At 48.9% G+C, this 21,594-nt stretch overlaps 1 protein-coding gene across 1 annotated transcript; it reads right to left on the bottom strand.

The window, feature by feature from the left end:
* Nucleotides 1-220: 220 nt before the first annotated feature.
* LOC131208808 (adenylate cyclase type 3) lies at nt 221-18,052 on the bottom strand. The gene is made up of 18 exons (XM_058201701.1): nt 17,845-18,052; nt 17,012-17,183; nt 14,498-14,657; nt 14,233-14,382; nt 13,007-13,125; nt 9,123-9,234; nt 8,416-8,543; nt 8,145-8,303; nt 7,416-7,554; nt 5,917-6,027; nt 5,428-5,714; nt 5,185-5,272; nt 3,706-3,822; nt 3,139-3,334; nt 2,111-2,183; nt 1,927-1,999; nt 1,442-1,750; nt 221-1,370 (listed from the first exon to the last, which is right to left on the bottom strand). Exons 1-18 carry the CDS (start codon nt 18,050-18,052, stop codon nt 336-338), a joined length of 3,636 nt encoding a protein of 1,211 aa, XP_058057684.1. The 3' UTR covers nt 221-335.
* Between the last annotated feature and the right edge of the window lie 3,542 nt (nt 18,053-21,594).

Raw genomic sequence — 21,594 nt, forward strand, 5'->3', positions numbered from 1 at the left:
TGGTTAAAGTGAAGCAATGTAATATGATCGGAGGCAACCAAGTTCCAAGCTGGTCAGGGCATTTTATGTTGTTCATGGCGGAGTTAGGAAAGAAAATACTACTTTTCCTTACTTCTCATCTTTCACGCATGGCTTTGTTGTGGTTACGGACAATCGTGCATAACATACGAGCAAAGTTTTCTGCGGTTGAAGCATTTCACATTTTTATCGTTAACTGTCTCATACTCTAGACGTTCCCCCGGGACACTCCCGCAGCATGTGTTTCGTTTATGTTGTCCAACATTAAAGCTTACGCAAGTACGCATATCGAATTTCGTGGAACCGTCGCGGCTCGCTTACGAACCATTCTCGAGCAGCGCATCCTTTTCTCCTTCACCAAAGTGGCGATTAGAAGTGGAGTTGGTGCTATTCTTGTCCTCGAGGAGCGGTGTCTGGACGTCGGTTTCATCGACCGTCGTTTCGCTGCCGTTGAACAGACTCGACGACTTCGTGCTGGATTGGACGAGCTTAGTGACATTGGTGTCGATGGTAGAACTGCTACTGTTGCTGATGGCAATGCTGGTGCTGCCCACTGTTTTCTCCGACACCATCGTCAGCGTGCTGCTCGTCATTTGCAGCTGCTGTGACTGCTGAATTAGCTCTTGCTCGTGGTGCTGAGTCTCCTGCATCGTAGTGGCCGCCGCCGAGCTACTAACCTTCAGCTCTACGTACTCTTGATTGAGACGTACGCTGTTGGGACTGGTGGTACTAGAGGACACCGAGTGGAGCTGGTGGGCAGGAGAGATAATGTCCGACGGTGGGGCTAGGGCCGGTGGGCTCTCCTTGGATTCGTCCACTTCCTGGACCGTCTCCATGGCGGTGAGATTCTGCAGGATTGGCGAAGCAGTCGGAACGGCCGGTCGCGGGATCTTGCCCTGCAGATAGTAGGTCATCAGTTGACCCTTTCCCTTGACCGCCACCAAACCGCGCTGCTCGAAGGTGTAACCGAAGGTTTGCAAAATTTGACACGTTTCCTCCGTCACCTGGATGGCTCCTGCTTTGCCCGTGCTCTCCATACGTGACGCCACGTTCACGGTGTTGCCCCAGATGTCGTAGTGGGGCTTGCGGGCGCCAATGACGCCCGCCGTAATCGGTCCATGGTTGACGCCCATCTTCAGCACGAAATGATTGAACGACTGCTCGTTGATTCCCTGCAACGCTTTCTTCAGCTCGAGCGCAAACTCTACCAGCAGGGCCAGATGTGCCCACCGCACCGAAACTGGATCCTCCGGTTTGACGATGCGTGATGGATTGAGACCGCTGGCAGCCATGTAGGTAGAGCCGATTGTCTTGATTTTAATTATATCTTGAAACTGCGGAAGTTCCAACAACTGCCGAAAACAAAGGAAAACTTGTAATGGACCCGATAGACCCATGGACCCTCGGCCCTCCCAGGACTTACCGCATCAAAGTCGGAAATAACTTCGTTCAGAAAGCGCAGACATTCCAGCCCCTGATTGTTGACCGTCTCCTCGGAGTAAAAGTCGGAAAAGTTGGGCATGCTGGCAAAGAGTACCCCCACTTCGGAGTAGCTCTGGGAGTAGAGCTCGTCATGCGATCGCTTTCGGTTTCCCATAAAGTGTTCGGCCACGTGCATCGGCAACACGTTGTATACCAGGGCCTCGTTACGCCGTCTCATGTCGCTGGCCTTCTCCTTCTGATCGATCACCTCAGTTTTCCACATGAATATAACACGATCTACTTTATCGATCTGTTTGGTTGGTTTTTGTTTTGTAGATCCGCACCACACGAGAACGAGTTGAAGAAAAAACGAAAACGAAATGGTTAATGTGCCGGACCGTAATTGGAAGCTGCCCTCATCCGAAAGCATCATTCTCAGGAAATGGAATCGGAACAGTTTTCGGAGAGCAAAGTGAGGAACATTACGTGTCGTGCGAGGAACGATAGCGCTATCGTAACGGCCACCAGCAACGCGGAGAGGGTGTAGCGCAGCGGGAACCTGCAAGGAAAGGCAACGTGAAAAAAGGCGTTCGCAAATTAGTACCCGACGCTGATTGCAATTGACGTGCTACGTGCTCAATATTTTATGCGCGTTGACCCCGATACCTACACGTTCAGTATGCCAAAGTCTTCGTTCCGGAATGCCTCGTCTAGGTGGAAGATGTTCACGTAGCAGTGAGTTGCTGAAGTAGCGTGCCCACCACCAGCACCACCATCGGGTCCATTTGCATCGGAGGAGAGCAAAGGGAAAATAAAGGAAAACATCAACAGCCATCGCTAGGGATGATTGGTTCTTCTCGGTAGAGCTCTCACTGAAGGGCATCTGGCCGGTGGTGGTGGTGGCTGGGATATATGGGTCAGGATGATAAGTTAGGGTTTTGTTAGCCTCCAGTCAAGCTGGAGTAGTTGCTTCACGAAATATGTCAAGCGTAAAGGTCTGTGACCAACCTGACGACGTCCGGTACCGAGAGCCGTGTCAGAATATTTAAATGTAGCGGAGAAGAAGCACCGATGGCTTTTCAACTTCCCGGGCGTAAGGACATTACTTTTTAATCTAGACGTAATTAAAATTGCATGGCTCCCAGCGCAATTGCCGAGAGTTCCGAGCAAATTACTGCGAAAGACCGATGCGGCACCATTGCAGCGAAAGTCGGCGAGTTTTACATCAAAGTACAAGGACATCAGCTGTGGACAGGAAATTTTAAACGAAGGAGCTCTCCCGTTTAAAAGAAACGCATACATTATCCTAGACAAATTCTAGAAACACTCTGGCAGTTCATCGGCAACAGACCACTTCGAAGTTAGCTTCTACGAGTACAACTGAGGAGCTCCAACGTGGCGCTACTTCGAGCTTGATTGAGGATATGAATAAATTTAATCTGCTACAGGCTGCAGACAAAGCCCCAGCGGAACCATTTTCGCAATCATTTCCATCATTTGTGTTTCGCTCTCCTTCCTATTCGGAAAGTGCCTTCTATTTGGTCTTTGTTCTTCAAGCCTTTCAAGTGAAGTAGAAGCATAAAGACCGTTTTGGTGCATTCGGTTCCGTTGCAGCGCGGTCACATAAGGATACAGGGTGAGTGGAACGGAATCGTGGGATATTGGGCCTGGCTTAAGAGATAGAAATGCAATATTTACCGGTTATGATGATCATTAATAAAATTTTGCTGAGATGCGATAATTGCGTTATGATTGAGGTGGCAATTAGAATTAAAACGGTATAGTTGCTGAAGTACGATGGAAACAGACACACGCCCGACGGTTCCATCTCCGACGACGCGAACGAAATGTTGGTGATGTTGAGGGCTTGCGGTGTCCGGTGTGAAGCGGCCAGCTGTTGCGAGCGTTCGAAGCCGAAACGTGCGAGCCGATGACGATCAGAGTCGGAAAGGGAGAAATACGAGATGCATAAGACCAACCGGGAGTAATCGAGTTAACGGTAGAAACTAAGGATGCTCAAAGGACGTGCTCACGTCATTGGGCGCATTCAGTTCAAGCCATCGTTTGCTTTGCGGATCTTTTGAGTACCGCTCTAACAAAATGTGTGGCTGGAGCCGAGATGCACAAGGAACCACAATTCGCTTACGGCTTCTTCATTACCGTTTTCATAATTCGCGATAATCGAGTGCGTGATTTCTAGCAAAGTCTTCCTCCGTCTCCATGCTCAAGCGTCTAATGTTCGGGCGTGTTGCTTACGCTACTTACCATGTCACTCACGTTCGAAACGCCCAGCAGAAGGACGATGATGACAGCCGTGGACTTTCGTAAGCTGGTGCTGTCGTTGTATCGCTTGCTGTTGAGCGTGATGAATGCCGGCAAAACCTAAAATCATAACGCCCAAAGATGAGTTTTATGTTTTGGAAATCTGAATAGAAATCGACCGGTCGTAGACGTGACCGGGAGGATTCTGTAATCGTATCACCCTTTATGTCAACACTTGTGGTTATTGTTGGCCAGTGCTTCAATGATTGAAATTCTGCCAACCTTAAACAACTAGCCCATGTGACCAAAAAGTATCTAAAATCATCTAGTTTAAATTGAAATTTCACTTCCATGAGTTACTTCTTGTTTGGATACTGAATCCGCGGACAATATGAACGGCAAGGATAAAAAGACCCCGTTCCATTGGCACACCCTTTTGCAGCTACGAATCCGATCGGGGACGTAGTTTTCTATTACATCCCATTACGCTTTCTATTGAGACGATTTTTTTGTAGCGTTTGCAACGTGACATCCTTCATTTTGCGATCCGCGCTGTTCAACTCGCCTCGTGTCATGATTATTCATTTCATGCCAGGATGTGCCCCCGCAGACCATTCCACTCGATGATTTATGTGCGCGCAGCGACACACTCGCCGTTTCACTCCCCTGACCCCCCTTTCTCGGGCATGTTTCGATAAAAAAGAAATAGACAGGAACTCTGTGTATGCTAAAGTGTTAATGGTTCTAAATCGTGGAATGCAAACGATGCTCGCAAGGAACCCGCTCAGCTGTGAACGGTTCACCGTTCCGAACAAAAGCTTCAACACTCAAAGTTTGCTTCCAACGGGGTTGGCGTTACTGGGTTCACACTGGAACGCGAACAGGATTCGATGGGAAGAGAGAAACGGTTTGAAACAACACTGTAAGTATGACGGAAAAGTGTGAGAAAAAAGGGACACCCATTGCTATGTCCGTTTGCGTTGGCCAGCGAGCCGGGTTGGCTGGGCTGACGGTGGCCATATCATGCGGTGGAGAACAATGCGCCATGTTTTACACTTCGGCTTCGGTTCACACCACGAACGATCATCGTCGCACTCTATTTGTTCCTTTGGTTCGATGTGGCATAAAATCGTTATTTATCGTTAGCAACCCGGGGATGGTCCTGCTTCTCAGGGGATTAGAGCTCCTGCACTGTCTCTGTGCCATATGGTGCGTGGCAGAGACACGCGAAAACGATGGAAACTTTACGACGGGAAAAGTTTAAATCGGTCGCTATCGGTCCCATCCGGAATCCCATTCGTTACATCGCTCCGACCACCACTCCATTCTACCGTAATGAGTTTGAAGTCATTTAGAAGAAGCATCGCAAGATTGTTGGAAGGCACTTCAGAGACAGAGATTGGTAGCTGTTGCAGGTTGCGGGTAGTTCAATACTCTCGTTATCACTGTTCGATAGTGCGAAACGGATAGTGCTCTACTTACGTCGGTGAGACTTTCGGCGACGGAGATGAATACCATGATGAAGATGATCACTAGAGGTGGAACCACAATTTCAAAGTGTACCGCAGTTCTGTTGGCCGCCGGAAGGTATGGGAATAAAATAAAAGCAAATTAAAACAATCGCTCACACACCATTTCGCACGGAAAGCGTCGTACGCCGTTCTTCGAATCCACTAATGAGCTCCGAGAGGTTGGAAATGAGAACAGGTAAATATGGAACCGTACCGTGGAAGAACGAGAAGAGCGAAGACGATGGCTACGAACTGGACCAGCAGCGCGGCCAGCAACGGTACGGCACTGTGCGGTTCCCGGTACTCGGTGTAGGCCGTCTCGTGGTTCTTGTCGTTGAACGTGAGGAAGAAATTGGTATCCTTGCTGATTTCGCTGTGGCCGTCGCGACTGACGAGCTCTTTGCGGAGGCGCATCTTGTAGTCCTCGCACACCTGCTCGTCCTCCAGGTCGGGCCGCTCCGTGCCGGGCGTGGACGGTTCGTCTCCCGTTCCGCTTGCCGCCTGGACGATAGGACCGGAAAAGGACAAAATAGCACGACTCAATGCCACAGAATGTGCAGCGCGACTTCCGGGCACGGCGATGGTCGCTGCGCACCACAAGATAAAGCTTGTACAGTGCCCACAAAAAAAACATATATATTCACCGGCAACCAAGGCAACTTGCAATGAAAATTAATTGCCTCACCTTGGCCCACGGCATCGCACTTACCTTAGCGTCGTCGTCCTCGTCTCGGAACGCTTCCGAAGGCCCGTCCGGCTCGATGACAACATCCTTCGGGTCGGCCGAGCCATTTTTGTGTTCCGACGGGCAGAACTGCGAATCGAAAGGAGCCACAGTTATTGATGGGCTACGGTTTATGAGGTCTCAGCTATTTGCCGGGCCCGGTTTGTGAGTGGTTTTTTCTGCGAAAATTATTAAACAGATTTGCCGACCGTTTGATCCTGCCCTTCTGCGGAACATTGCACACATACCGCATTCGCTTTATGGGGCGTGTTTTTTGTCGCCTAATTGTGGAGAAAATCTCAATCAAAACCCCGTACTATGGGAGGGACACGCTTCGGAACTGATCTCACGAACTGACGGCAATTTTCACATTATGATTAAGTCACCGAGGGAATTCATGGCTCGGAAATGGCATCGAGAGGGACGCACTGGCGCGGCGACGATGTGTAATTACATTGCTCACCGACGGTAAGCTCTCCGAGCCGCAAGACTCTACTCTCCGGACAAACTACAAATTAATGGCCATATTTAGACGGTCCCACGGGATGCCCGCTTATGTCTTGCGGGCCGAGCGCTGTCCTCGAGAGAACGGACACAAAGGCCTCTCGGCCCAAGGAAGTGATTTAGCGGTTCGCTGAGGATGGAAGATAACATAAATCAACACCGACCACCGGCGTGACTTTTTTCCGTTCCCGCGCGGAAACACAATACCATACCGACTGGCCGGGCTATTGAATATTTCAATTTGAAGTTGTCCTTGGGCGAAGCATTATGCTCGCCGGCGAGCGTCCTGCGAAAATGTGTGTGTGAAAATGTCGTCCAAGGTTCAAGGTATCGATCGGACAGTATTCCGCTTCACTCCAATTCGAACCGTGATCCAACTACGAACTTTTCCACGGTGATTGACACCGCTGTCTATAGTTTCTAGAGACATTCCTCAGTTTCACGGGAAGTTTCCGTCCATGAACGCAATGCTTTCTGCGAAAACTAGCAACTTCGGTCGAACAATGATTGTCTCGTTTAAAAATTTTAATCCCTACTTTTATTGGAATCCGCTGTTCGACCCACCGATACAAACCACAATCCACTTGCCGCCATCGTCCTCGAAAGCGTTATCGGGTCGGTCGAATGAGAAAATGTGAAATCGAATTCCGCTAACAACATTTCTAGTGCTTCGATAATGGGCCCTCCCGAACGCGCGGATGCGAAAACGGTTTCGCAGTCCCGATTGCGCTTCACTTCCACTTGCCGTCCGAGAAGTGGCCACGCGTGCGTGCGTTAGGCTGATTAGATTTTGGGCCTCCCCGAAAGCGCCGTGATGAGCCGTTTAAAGCGTATTTATAGCCAAACGCCACCCCGCCGCCGTGTGTACCGACATGATGGAAAAGTTTACGATACAATCCGGATATCCGCCACCTCCGGCGAAAGCTCGGTGGCGGTGGCGAAAATCAACAATCTTATGTTAATCATTTGCTTACCGGTTTCAGCACTTTCGAGATGAAATACGTCTTCAGGCCCGCTATTCGGAGCGCCTCTTCGCGCTTTTCGCCGTAGGCCGGCTCAACCTCGAACTCGCCGTTCAGAAAGCTGAGCGTTTTCTCCGAAAGATGCACGCGCCTGTGGGCAAAAAAATGAGGGTCCGGAATTACTCGCCGCTCGCCGCTTTTCATCAGCAACTGTAAATCACATCCCATTAAACGGACGGATCGGCGGCGGCTGCGGTTCCTGAAGCGGTGAAGATTTCGTTTTCTTTTTCAACGACAACAACGGGGGAGAGAAATAAATCTCAAACCAAGCCGCATGCCCTGAGGTGGTTCCGGAAGTCCGGTTCCCCCAAAGGACCCGCTCCGTGCTGGGAAAAGGAAAACAAACTCAAAACCCTTCTCCGAAACGCGCCCGCCGATTTGTTGTACGAGCACGGCCTAATGGGACCACGGGGAGGCAATGTGTTAAGGCTTTGGTGCCGAATTAGTAGTTTCCAGGGAAGCTGATCGTATCGTATTCGAGTCCTGCAGCTAGCGCGTTCGGGTGTTTGTCATTTTCCCGAAGCACCAGCATCACCAGCGTTCGGTTGCAGATTATGTAGATTTTTTCCGTCCTTTGCAGTCCATCGGGAATACGCGTTCCAGCTTCACCGTCTCGCCGCCGGCGAATGTTTCGGAAGATAAAGGCACTGCCGGCCGGCCCACGGCGTCACGTGAACTTACCCCGCTTTCCCGCTGGACTCCATCTTGTTCGCCAGCTCGACATCCTTTGAGTAGACATCAAACTGCCATTGCCGCTGGCCCAGGATGCCGGCCAGTACCGCTCCGGTGTGTATTCCGACGCGCATATCAACGGGTGAGTTCGTTTTTTGCTGGACGTATCTGCCACGCACGCAGGAAACAGATAACGTGGGTACCGGGAGAGAGAAGAAAAAAGCAAACGATAGGTCAGCCATGTGTACGCGACCGCGAGGTTCCGACCTTCACGACTTACTTAATAGCTTTCACCATCGAGAGGCCCATGTGGACGCAGAGGACGGCATGATCCGGCCGCTCGACGGGGGCCCCACTGATGCAGTAGTAGCAGTCGCCAAGAATTTTTATCCTCAGCTGTTGATATTTCTGTCGGTACACGAACGAAGAAGCCCCGGTCAGAGTGGCGTGACACGACGTGGAAAAGTTCGTCAAAGTCGGCATAAAAGTCTGCCCGTCTCGTCTGAGTTATGGAGTCTTCCCGATCTGCCCCGGTTGCCTTCGGGCGCAAAAAAAACCTCCCCAACGACAATGACAAGACCGGCAAAGTACATAATGCCTTTTCCATACACAGACCCAAGCCCAAGACAGTGCGGGCTTGCCACAAGAAGAGGAACTTTACGTTGACTCAGCGGCCGCGAACGCGTGGGGCACCGGTAACGGAGGGACTATGACAGGCTAAAAGTGCTCCAGCACCGACCCCACCGTCGAGAGAAGTGCATTGGGTAACGTCGGTTTTCACTTTTCGCCGCAAGTGACACACATATCAGATTCAATGCTGGCCGGGTGTGTGTCCATTACCCTCCAGCGTCCCGGCCGACGTTTGCTAAATTTAATTTATGCCAAATTCAGTCTAGCCGTGGAACAGTCCTTCGTACTTTGAGGGTCTGGGCTCCGCTTGGACCGGGCCTAGAAAGAAAAGATGACGTGCGAACCGTGCGGGCTTACCTCTGCCAACCGGTCGAAACGGGCAAACAGCTCATTCAGAATCTTCACCAGGTCCTGGGCCGAGTACGTGGACGAGATGGCGGTGAAACCGACGATATCTGCATACAGGATACTGAAACGAGCGAGTGATCAGAGATGGGCTAACAGAGCAGTGTACACGTACAGGTCGTTATTTTGAATAACTGCGGCAAGGACTACGGAATCCCGGATGATGAAATTGAATGTGAATACTCATTTGGTGTTTTATTCTATTCATTGCCCGGCTCTATTGGATTTGTAGTGACGACATCGAAGAAAAGGGCATTTAAAATAATCGCTCAACCGAACAGGACACACGGTCACGGTCACCCAATCACGGCCCACCACCACACAGTACTTAACATTTCGCCAGGTGTGCCACGTACCGGCTATCCGGTCTATCGTACCGAGCAATCAACATGCAACACATCAACACACGCGGTCATATAAATATAAATAGTCTAACCTAACGAAAACAGTGGTTATTTCTGCGCATACACAGGCCCGGCGTAACGTATCAACGACAGAGGCCAGGCCACACGCCAGTCCGGGCCGGGCCGAGCCGGGTTTCAGGGCTCCGTGGAGATTTGGCAAATAAATAAACCAAAGTTGGTAAAATGTTTCACCCTTAGCGTTATGATAAGCAAACACTCGTTTGTGGTGGCCATGGCGGGGCCGAGGCCAGAAATCTTGTTCCTACGCTTTCGGATGATTCGGAACCAAACACATGCCCGTGAAGTAATAAGGCATTTCTGGTGAAGACATGTTGGACCGTGTTCGGAATTACAGGGAGTGTCTATTTTTTGTGTAATCACAAGGGGATTCCGCCCGCGTTCGTTAAAGCTCGCTAGTTAACGGACTTCAGTGCTAAAAATCTTATTCAACGTTGGTTGAGTAGTTTCCGGTAATTCTACTTACTGAATAGTATAGCATGTTTGTCCCCGGTTCACTTTAGTTCCAATTAGGCGGAATCTTATCCGTCACTGTGTTTGAGTCAAAAGAAAATTTGAGTCTAGCCGTTTGAGAAGAAAAACACCCAGCGAAGGGACAAATTACTCTGCACACCAATTTCCAAGCCAAAGATTATTAGCGCCATACGAGGCTAAGACCGTTATCGAAGCCCGTCAGAACTAGTTCCGGCGAAAGCACTCCGTAAGAAGATTATTGGAAAAAGGTACGCCCCGAGGGTTTCACCAAGGTTCGGTATCGGCCCACGACGTGATCTTTCGCAATATATTGCGAATATGAGCAACTCTCTCTGTTGTTCCAGCGTTTGCTGATAACCGGCAGCAAATACCTAGAGAACCAGCTGCTTAGCGATGGATGCGGTTTTTCCCAGCGAGAAACTGCATCCGCCACGTGCGGTGTTCACGTGCTTCCGCTCGACACATTACGCAGTTATGCATTCCGATGCCCCATGGAAGGCCCTATCTTGTGCAACAGTTTCCCGTATTAAGAGCGATGCTGGGTGGAGTATCACAACAAACGAGATTTAAGATTGGTGGCTTAACTGTTTCCACCAAAGCACCAATGTGTTATTAGGAGGTATTTTCATCACTTTCCGGGGAACCGAAGGCTAGTGCCGTCAACCAGATGCCCGCTAACACTAGAGAAGGGCAAAAGACCAAACATCGCCCCGTTGGCACGTTTCGTATTGTACCGTCCATTGTCCGGTGTCCATGTCCGGGCAAGTTGAGGGCTAAAACAGTCGCTTCTGACAACTAATTTTAACATGGCCCTCGTTACGAAGGTCGGCTGCTTTTGGCAGTGACTGCAGTGTTTTGCGTATGACGGAACCTACAGAGGGATAATTTAATTCTCTACTGAAACTCTCGTACCAGCAGCGCCGCAGAAGAACTTAGACCGCTCGCGGTGGCATGTATGCTCTTGGCGGAACCAGCGGAATCAGAAACAGGTCGGAGACGAGCGTGTAAAGAGTTGTGGTAGTTTGGTGAAAAATAAAAGTTGAGAACGAACCGCTGCTGTGTCCTGGTGGTGCTGGTGTCCTAAATCGGCTAGTGCAGGCCCCCTTTCACGACTACGGAACGGAAGACTACATGGAGGCACCCGGTTGGAAAAGTGTTTCACTTGACAAAAAGTCTTCGCCGGAAGCCACTGCACACGAGGTCCGTGTGCAAGGAGCGACAGGGCACGCGGTGCGGCCGCTTCATAACTCATTAAACAAACAATGGAAAATGTTTCTGTACCTTGTCTTCCGACAAGGTCGGATGGTTTTTGACTTTGCCGGAGCGAAACATCCGTCTTACACCATCTCGGCCAGCCTCATAGGGGCCGTCCAAGGACCTGTCTCCTGTCTGTAAATTGGTCTTCTTAAGTATAAACGCACACATACACATTCGCATGTCTTGGCCAAGTCCACTTTGTGTGGTTTAAACATGGAAACTCGGGCCCGCTGGAGCCTGTGCAGTCAAGCCGAAAGGTAAATGTTCTGTGTCTAAACCACATAAATTACTATTTTGTTTATCTCGACCAAACAAACGCGAGTAGCTTGAATGTAACGTAACTTTTGATAAACCACTCACAAAATGAATAGTCTGTAACGAGTCGATGCAGTAGCTGCTCTCGATGAAGGAATCATCATGGTTGACCGAAATATCCGAAACCGTGTAAAGGTTGCATAAAAATGCTCTCAAGCGTGGACGGATCACCATCCGTCAGGGCGCTAAAAACGCCGTCATAATGTGGATTATAGACAAAAAAAAAGGGTTCTGATCGATGGTGATATTTTAATTGATTGACGGTCGGCCACAACTTTACGCTCATAAACCACACACAAAATACGCTTCGTTCCTGATATTGTTCGTGAAAACCCTACCATGACCCAAACGGGCATCAGTTCCACGAAGTATTGGATGATTGATTTTTCGCAAAAGGAGCGTTGCTTTCAATAATCTCTTTTACTTTGGCAATTGAATCGGAAGCGGAATCACTCCGTTTGCGGCAACCCCTTTTTGGTTCAATGTTCAAAGATTAATTTTTCATATTCTTTAGTGTTTTTGAAAAGTCATCATTTACCCACCAATACCCTCGATCACGAGAGTCTAAGCAATTCTGCGATCCGCGGAGTAAAAAAACCTTTCCGCCACGATGGAGCTTGACGGACAGAGTCAAGTATCGTTCGGAATCTTACCCTCTTCCAACAATGCTATTGATTTAAGTGCTTGGTTCTTAACAACAATAAAACAACAACAGTAGCATAAAACGAGCTCCCTTTGGGTATTTTATCGCTCCGTGCCAAACGCGCCACGCTTCCTTCTGATATGCCGATCCGTTGTCCAAGCTGGCGGCCATGTTTATTTACTTATGTTTCATTATTATGAACTGTTCCACAATTCCCCACAACCCGTCGGACCCGACGTTGGTACGGTTATTTTCGTACAGTATTGGCCGGAAGGTTTTGGAAGTTTTGCCAGCTCCTCCGCCGCTCGGTACATCCTCTTTTCCATCGATCACAAACACGAAACCGTTGTCTGGTCCCAATCTAATCAAAGCCCCAGAGCCTTTGCGCCCTCTTTCTTTTGCCTGTTATCGTCCCGCTGGCGACACAAGACTTTCCAGCATCGCTGGAGTAAACATTATTTTTAGGCATCGACGACTGCGTCAAAGCACTTTGCCTGCCTCTGTGTGCTCTGGGCCCTGATTGCCCCCCAGTGGAAGACAGAAATACGGTACAACATATCACATAAGATGAAGCAGGGCAAAAACAAACCCACCAACATCGCGAAAATGACACGCGTCGACACGAGTGTTCCCGCCGGCAACGATTGAATCCGACGGGACGGGAGGATTTGATTTGAGCGAATTGGATGCACGTGTGCCCTCCTGTCGTGTGCCCTCCAACTTACCTGACGTTCTCATGGCGACTCATGTAGATCTTCTTGAACTGCTCCGAGTTGGTGGACCCGAGATCCTGTCGCATCTTCACCGCAACGTGCTCGGGCAGCACCGACAGCAGCAATCGCTCCTGATGGCAAACGAGAAGAAGATGGGACGCAAATTGTTGGACAAATTAAATTACGTTAAAACTGACCCTGTGTGTACTACCGACAGAGGATTGCCAACTGGCAAAACAATTGCCATACAATTTACGCACCCAAAAACTACCAACCGGTTCCGTTTCCGACAATTTTTTACGGCAAAACTTTCCGCCCCGAAGACACACACTTTGTTAGCTGCCAGGGCAGAAGAAGATAAAAACTTTGTTTTACGATCTCTCAAACCGTCACCACTACTACTTTCGCCGGACCGGAAGGTTACAGTTCCATCGGGTATTCAAGGTAAAATGAGTCTTGACCGGAAATGTACATTTGGAACAGTTTGGTGCCAGCAATGCTCACAGAAAGCTTAAATATTGCTTACGTGACCGCATGGACACACAAGTAAATTATTGATAGATTGAGAGAGGGCTTTCTAAGGATGTTTTTATGTCTCGCATAAACCGAGTTCGATGGACTGACCTTGATGTGAATGATTTATGAGGCGCTCCGTTTCTAAAGATAAGGAATCAAAAGAACTCATTAGAGCTCTGTTTCTTAGAGGCCATTTCGACATGCGATGGTGAAATGAAATATATTTCCTAACTAACTTTATCGCAAAGCAAAGCTACGAAAATAAATTCAACCACAGCGCCACTATCGTTGCTATCGTTTATCGAATTAGCTTCGTTTTGGCCTTTCGGAGGGCCCAAAGTCAAACTGTTGCATGTGCCGCTGTTATAGACAGATAGGGAGAGCGAGAGAGGGTGATGAATCATGAAGCCCAGGTCCCATCGGTGGACTCAATCTGCCATAACATATTCTGCCAAAAGAGTCGTTTTCTCACACGAAACCCTCCAGGACGCACGCCACATTTCCGTAAGCTGGCCGTCAGTGTTGGTTGATTTATCGTGGCCTGCATGTTGCCAACGGACCGAGCCAGCCCTACAAGCATCTGTTTTGGTGGGTGATTCAAAATCGGGCGTAATGCGAAAACCAAATGCGACTGGAAGCTGCGGTGGGGCCGTAAATCAATCCCCGACAATGTTCGGGCTGTTGCCTTATGATTGATTTATTCTAAACCCCCGGTAACTGACCTGCTCCGCCGACTGCTCCTCGATCAGCATCTTCACTTCTAGGCCTTGCTTTGCTTCGAGAAAAGCTCGTCGTTGTTTGGCCTCCGCCAGGAAGTAGCACAGCAAACCGATCAATGTGGCCACCACGAGCAGCATCACGTTGGCCACTTGCTGCGAACACCGGAGGGCGGGATGAAAAATTTACGTTAAAAAAACAATCATAGCATAGTGGCGCAGTGAAACTTGTTTTGGTCCTCCTGACCGTCGAAAGCCCAGTGGAACTTACCTGTTCCCAAAAATAGTTTTCCTTCTTCGCCAGCCCGATAATTGCGTTGACGTAGGTTGCGAAAGAACCGAGCCCGAGCAGGATACCGGTGAACTTCAGCAACACGGGCAGGGTCACGTAGACTAGAAAATTAAGCAAAATTGCCCAGCCGAGCGAATCACTGAAAAAGGGAGGAAGAAAAAAAGGCATAAAATATTACTGGCCCCCTGCCTGCCTGCCTGACTGTGGGTGAAAAAGACAGTCTTCCGCTGGTTTTTTGGCCACGAGAAGGCCACCGTGTTCTGCGCTTCGCTTTCCCTGGTTGGTGTTCTATTTCGGAGGAAATAATTTGCTTTGGGATTTGTGTGCCACCTTAGGAACGGGGGTTTTGGTACTTCAAATTTCCATTGGAACTCGCGAGGGACCAACGACAGCATGTTAAGGGCCATATTCTTTTTCCATAATCGGTTTGTTTCGACCGTTGCATGGATTGAAAAGAAAGTGTAAACAATGTAACTTACTTTCAAAAGCATCTAAACTCCAGGAGGATCAGCATCGGTATCACCTACAATAAATTCCTGACAAATTATTGGCCAATCTTGGGCTTCAATCCATCCACTCATCCATCACCAAACTATCAGCCCCATTGGCCTGAGCGTTCCTTTCCAGCTGGCAAATGTATCCAATCAATAGCAGGACCACCCGCTACCTGCCATACCGAAATCTGTTCATCCACCAAATTCCCTCGCACGGGATGTTACTTGTCAGATAATTAAGTTTAAATTAGGGGGCGCCTCCATTCGGCGATGGCATGAATATTCATTTACGTTACTTTGACCCGTTCTCCGTGGCATGTCGTTTAGTTGGCTGAAGAGAATTTGTGTTTTCAGTCGACCGTGGAATGTTCTGTTTGTTCTCCACACGCGACTGCGTAGGTGCAAATGGGCAAATATTAGTCACAGGGGCACCAGGACCACACACAAATGTTCCCCAAAAGCCCCATCATCGCACCCGGTTTTTGGATAAAGTTACCACCGGTACTGTCAATAAAATTAATGGACTAGTCTCTATCCCTTGCCAGCTGCGCTCCAAAGCCCTACACACTCTTTCATTTTCTGTTTTTCCTTTTCCAACCGCTCTCCATTAGGGAGGAAATTGTTCATCCTTTTAAATCTCTCTTATCGCTATCATCGTTGCCTTCCAGCGCGACACAGGACGTCGCCGCTGGATCGCAAGCTAATGTCAATCGAAAATTGATATTTGCTTCCAACCATACATCAATAGGGTAACTACCGACCGCCGACTTCAGGAAAGGAAAGACCCGTTTTGACCGGTTGTGAAAAGCGATGTTCATGTGACCGATACGATCTGTGACACATTCGGGACAAAATTGTGTCTCAATGCGCACTGAACAGACAGAACCTCGGCACGTTCGCGAAACTATTGAAACATTGTCAGGAGTTAGCTCACACATCATCTTGCGACGTGACGTTTAATAAAATCCCACCACATGGCTTCACCGACAGCCAGAGCACAGGTGAAAGTTCATTCCCATATGGTTGCCACTCGATAGACGCTATTAATTGAACCGGTTAGCCGATCTTTCGGTAAAGCACCACCTGTCAACTGTCAGCTTCCTTTCGCCATCGGTGATTAAACAGTCACTTTAGAGTCACCCGCTGATAGGTGGGGCCCTTTCAACACCGATTGTCAACGCTCCAGGAGCACACAGCACAATTAGATTGGAAATCGAGTAAAACACAGTTCCTGTGGGTGCTGAAGAGGAAATGGAAATAATTTCCAATTGCCATTGATTTACAGGACACGTCCCAGTGGGAGTGTCGGATTGGCTGCCGGCGAAGGGACATATTATGTCGCATATTATGTTACCGTTCACCGAAGCAGAAAATCCATTCGGAGCCAGCATTCTCGGTTCATTTCCTGGCTGCACTACCGGGGGAGGCCGTGCAAGGGTGCAGAGAACTAAGTTGTTATTTTTCTAAGCCACTCATCTTTCCCCGAACCCCTGCCTGGCCGCTCTGTCCGGTGTGGCTCTGGGTTCTTCATACTCGTTAGCTGCTAACGTCGTCGATCTGTAGAGACAAATCGGCCCCCCGAGGCAAGACCAGCAAGAGGAGCGATGCACAATAGCAAATCAAAGGAACGTACATTCCTCGCTTAGGTTCCAGTTTTCTTGCCCGGTTCTTGTACATTTTCTCTCGCCGCCGGAGTTATAACTGACTCAGGCAGCGGTTCGTTCGAAGTCGTTCTGCTCGAGCTGGCGCGTCGACGAGGAACATGAGTGATGAACAGAAAACATCACCCTCCCCTCCGCTACATCTCGCTCCCGAGTTTGATTGGTTCGGTCGACTGCATTTCCGGCGGGACGGTTGGGAAAAAAAAGTTCATGCCAACAAATGACATCGGGCCCGAAGGAGCCGGTACAGGGTCGGGCCGGGCCGGACCGGACCGGGTACACTAAAAGAACCTCGGAAATTGTCTACCGAAGCAAAACACACAAACAGACACACTCACCGTGGTGTTACCGAGCCCTTGAGAAAAAGCTGCAGAAAGAGCTGCTTAATGGCGAGTAGCCACGCCAAATGCGGGGCAATTTCCCAGATGATACCGCGGAACCGGCCGCGCCCGCAGAAGCGCAGCACGATCGCCAGAGCTACGTTGATGGTCAGGAACACGCTGGTAACGACTGTAGGAAATAAAGATAAGAGAAGAAGCGATTAGATTAGGCCAGTCGATGCGAAGTTACGATTTAGAAGGAACGTGTCTCGTCCTGAAAAGTTGCTTCCCCGAACGACTACTTGGATGCAAACGTTCTACTCTACGGCTACCACTCTCGCGTATGTGAACTACGATTGCAAAGTGTACGTCAAAAGATAACAGTGAACGAATGAGTGTAGCGAGTGCAATCCTTACAACGGACCAATTGGCCACAGCAAAACCAGTGCGAAAAGCATAATTTGAAAGCAAATCAGGACGTTCCCCGTAACTTATTTTAATCAAATGCTTATTCTCGGTACCGCCAGCTGTCTTTGAATTCAGTTCCGCGAAACGGTACGAGCGTGCAGAATAATTGGAAAAGTTTCGAGCGATAAGAAAAGTTCATTCTGCGTAGCACAGAGACACATCGACAGTTGCCGGCCCCGGAGTTCGGCCCTTCAAGTTCATTTGGACTGTAACGGTGGCCACATTTTACTTTGTTTGCCTTTTTATCGTCCGGTCATCCGGACATCGGCGGGTAGCTTTCTATTTTTGAAACTCTCTCTCTCTCTCGATCTCGAGTGTAAAAACTACGAAGCAGAAACGGCTAGAGACACACCTCTTCTGCAGCCGAGGAACCGAGTACTCACCTATGCTCTCTACGCTTTGACCCTGCGGTACGGCGATGGCCCAGATGTCGAACAGAATCGAGGCGATCAGATAGCACACGAAGGCGACGCGCTTTTGCTTCAGTGCGTAGCTCTGGTACAGCTTGTCGAGGACGGCACCGGGCAGCAGGACGCCCCCCGTGCTGGCTGCCTGATTGATTCCCACCGCCGTAGAGAGCGTCCCGTCCATCATGGCGCGACAGTGCTTCCTGCGAGTGTCACCTATAATAGGTACCGACGTTGCTGCCTTTCCTGGTTTTTCGCCGAGTTCACTAGGTCACAGCCGCACACATCAACTGACGCACGTGTCCGATTGCCAAGGGATCCTGTTTTATTTCGCACTACACAGTCTCACTCACGCCCGAGCACGAATGGACTCGCTGCAAACGCAAGGCCACGAAGCTACGGCATAGTTTCACTAGAACACGGCCCGACGGCAAGTGGCGAACTGAGTGAATGTCGATCGTCCGAATGTCTACCACGACCGTTACGACGACGGCAACGACGACATCGATGCTGATGGGGATGATAATGCTAACGAATGTTTCGTAGACCAGAAGCACTTCGTTCACCTTTGCACACCCGATCCGTGCCACAACACTGCGCTACATCATCATCATCAAACAACGGCAGCAACAGCAGCAGCTAAATGCTCATCTGCCACAGACACTGGGTTCGTCCACCGTGAAACAAGCTGTTCTGCAGCTGGCACTGATGTCGCTCTGCGATGGCCGCTTCGGTACCGCTTGTCTTTGGTGTTTGATTAACGAGATCATATGTTTGCTGCCGTGAAGCTTTTCTATTCTGCTGTGTCTCTTTTCAGCTCTGCTTGGTGCTGGCTTGTTACGGGCGCTATCGATTTATTCATCTATAAAACACCGAGGTACAAGGTAAACAATTTACATGTTAGAAAATAGTTTGATTCGAGCGTCGAGCTCTAGGGCCTGAACTGGGGCCTGATGCGAAAAGTTCTCCAAGCTGTCCACTATTTGTGGGAGCGAATTGATTAAAAGTTGAGAAAATTGTATTCATCAACTAAACACTCTTTACAGAGCACCGGGCACGGAGTGAAACACATCGTCTGGACCAGACGGATATTAAATCGAATGAACGTTCCTCTAAGTGGTTTTATGGTCTGCTGTCTCACCTGAGCACCCACTTTCGTATCACACACCGTGGAAAAGGTTATCCTATAAACCGCAAACACTTCCGATGGAAAGAGCCCAAGCTATGGCACATCTTGAGGGTCAAAATGTAAATTAAACTTAAATCTTGAGCTTTTCATCGTGAGAATGAATGCAACGAGCACTACACTCTTGCTGGCCAAAGAGCGGGCTATCGGACAGCGTTTCAAACAGATTTAAACGGTGAAAGCAAATGAAAGAAAAAGCTAGCACGATCCCAAAGGGAACCATTATCCCGGTCTCTACTTCGTTTGAATAGTTTCTTGTTTTCTAGTTTGTACCAAGCATTAAAGCAAAACAGTTGCACGGGATTTCCTATCGTCCGGCAACACAAAGTAGCATGTAGCGCTACGCTTTTAGAACGCAAAGTAAATTTGCACCCAGCGCGTGCATCCAATCCAATCAACCCGTTGGCCGACAGCATCCTGCTTTTTGGAAAATAAGTTTACTTAATCGAGTGTGAAACCACCAGGCGGCTCCATCGGACGGTCGGTAGCGCACCGGGCGTCTCCATTGGCTGGAACGGTAACGTCAAGTAGCCAAGTCATTTGCTCGCTACGCAGCATGACGCGCATCTTGGCCCCCGACCACACCGGAAACGGATCTATGCCATCACTGATAATGTGTTAACAGTCGTCGGAACGTGGTTTGTTTGGCGCAGTTTCTAAACAAACACCCCGCGGTCTAGGTTCGCGGCCGGTTCGGAAGCGTTTCTACACATCGGATCCATTATTCAATCGTTCGTAGTTAACGCCACGGCTTGTGGTGTAGTTTATGTTTCATCTATTTATAATCACACTACCGCCACAGATCTTATCAGCCGAACGAGTTGAACATCCCCATTGCAACCGCCAACCCGTGAGCCGACCGCCGCCCGTCGGTTTAATTGTTTCCGCTAGGCCGTGCAGGTGTGCAAAGGACTCCAGGGAGCTGCCGCGGTAAAAACAGTACCTCGCACAGCACACATTTCAATTATGGTCTGTTCGACGTAAAATTTATGATGCCTCCCGCTAGTTTGGCAGCACTGTGGAAATATGCATTCGGTTCTTTTGAAAATTCAATTAGGTTAATGTATTCCGTGTGCCCAGGTCAAGAACGTACAGCGTGGTGCGATTGTCCAAGGTAACACCAGGGGGGAATAGACGGGTTCCATGGGATGGAAGTTTACATGGAAAAGCCATTGCTGACAAAGCTGGTACGGCAATGCTGAAGTGAGCTAACGGAACGAATCGGCTGAAAGGTCAACACTGTCAACAGTGCTATGAAACGATTGTGGGGCCGAAATGTTGCCCGAGTGGTGCCAAAATGTTTGCTTGACACGAAGGTTATGTTAAAATCTCGACAAATCCATCCGGACATCTTGCAAAGGCTGCTCTAGGTTTTGTATTTACAGGTACGAGAAGCGGTTCTGTGCTAACCTTCGGCACGGCCAAGATCATTCAGCGACCTGACATGATGAACGTACCAGCATTAGCCGGATTTACCATATTTTGGTTTTGTGTTTAATACCCTTAGTGTGGTTGCAATAAAAAGATGGTCTCAAATTCTCTGTTGATGATCAACCCGAAAGATTTGTTGTCACATCAAGTTGCTTTTCGCGATTTTCGAGACTGTTTGGTAAACACCAATACTCTTTTGGTTGCAGAGAACATTTGGACAGGATACATTAACAATTTCTCTTGCTCATCTTCCCGTTTGAGAAATCATATTTGTAATGCATGAATTTCATTCCCGATTGGTCAGTAAGCGAAGGAACGTTGGAGGGTAAACTACTTTCTGCCGTTGCGGTTGACTGGCTTCTTATCAATTTGTTTTTCCTTTACGAAACTTTGCCTCGATTCGTCGTTTTAGTTTTCGTACGTCGGCCTTTCCTTACGGCTTGATACGAGGGTGTTCGTCTGGACCGACATATTGGCCAATTTATTGCTAACAAGATAGCAAACAGCAATCTTGTTTCACCAATTCAAAACTTGTTTCGTAAGATAAATAACTGGCCGGGTTCCGGAGTTCGGCAACATGTGGTGGAAATAATTTGCAGCGAGTTTAACATCCTTAGCGCGGCATATTTCGTGGTACTAGCCAAATTTGGGATACTATATTTGCAATTTAACGCAACAACGCAACATCCCACGGATTATGCCGTCAGGGGCTAAATACGTGAAAGTAATTTCCGGAAATGAATGGGTTGATTTTCCCCAACGTTTTACCGAAATCTTAATCGTTTGATGCTACGCTTGGGCAAGCGCACGTTCACATCGTTGAAATGAATATTTTAATCGAAAACATCCGGAAGCACTTACATAAATTTTGTGACCGACCTTCATCAATTCCCCGAGCGGGTCGGTGGATAACTGGAATCGGAACCGTACGATTGGATACATATGTGACATTCTGACATGGCGGCCTTCTGAAAGCCGGCGACCGCTTTCGAACGCTGTTCGCCAGCATGTTCATCGGTAAGCTTTGTAAGTGTTTTTGTCAACCCTCCAGCAATCGATAGTCCTGAATAGATAGGCGGATTTCAGGCGGACCGACTCTACTCTACGGG

This window comes from Anopheles bellator, chromosome 2, assembly GCF_943735745.2.
Source record: "Anopheles bellator chromosome 2, idAnoBellAS_SP24_06.2, whole genome shotgun sequence".
Taxonomy (NCBI): domain Eukaryota; kingdom Metazoa; phylum Arthropoda; class Insecta; order Diptera; family Culicidae; genus Anopheles; species Anopheles bellator.

Coding starts and splice junctions, on each gene's coding strand:
- LOC131208808 (XM_058201701.1), bottom strand. CDS start 18,052: ATGGACGGGACGCTCTCTACGGCGGTGGGAATCAATCAGGCAGCCAGC. Junction 14,383..14,497: donor AAAACTATTTTTGGGAACAG/GTAAGTTCCACT, acceptor CGGTGTTCGCAG/CAAGTGGCCAACGTGATGCT. Junction 2,000..2,110: donor GACTTTGGCATACTGAACGT/GTAGGTATCGGG, acceptor CTTTCCTTGCAG/GTTCCCGCTGCGCTACACCC.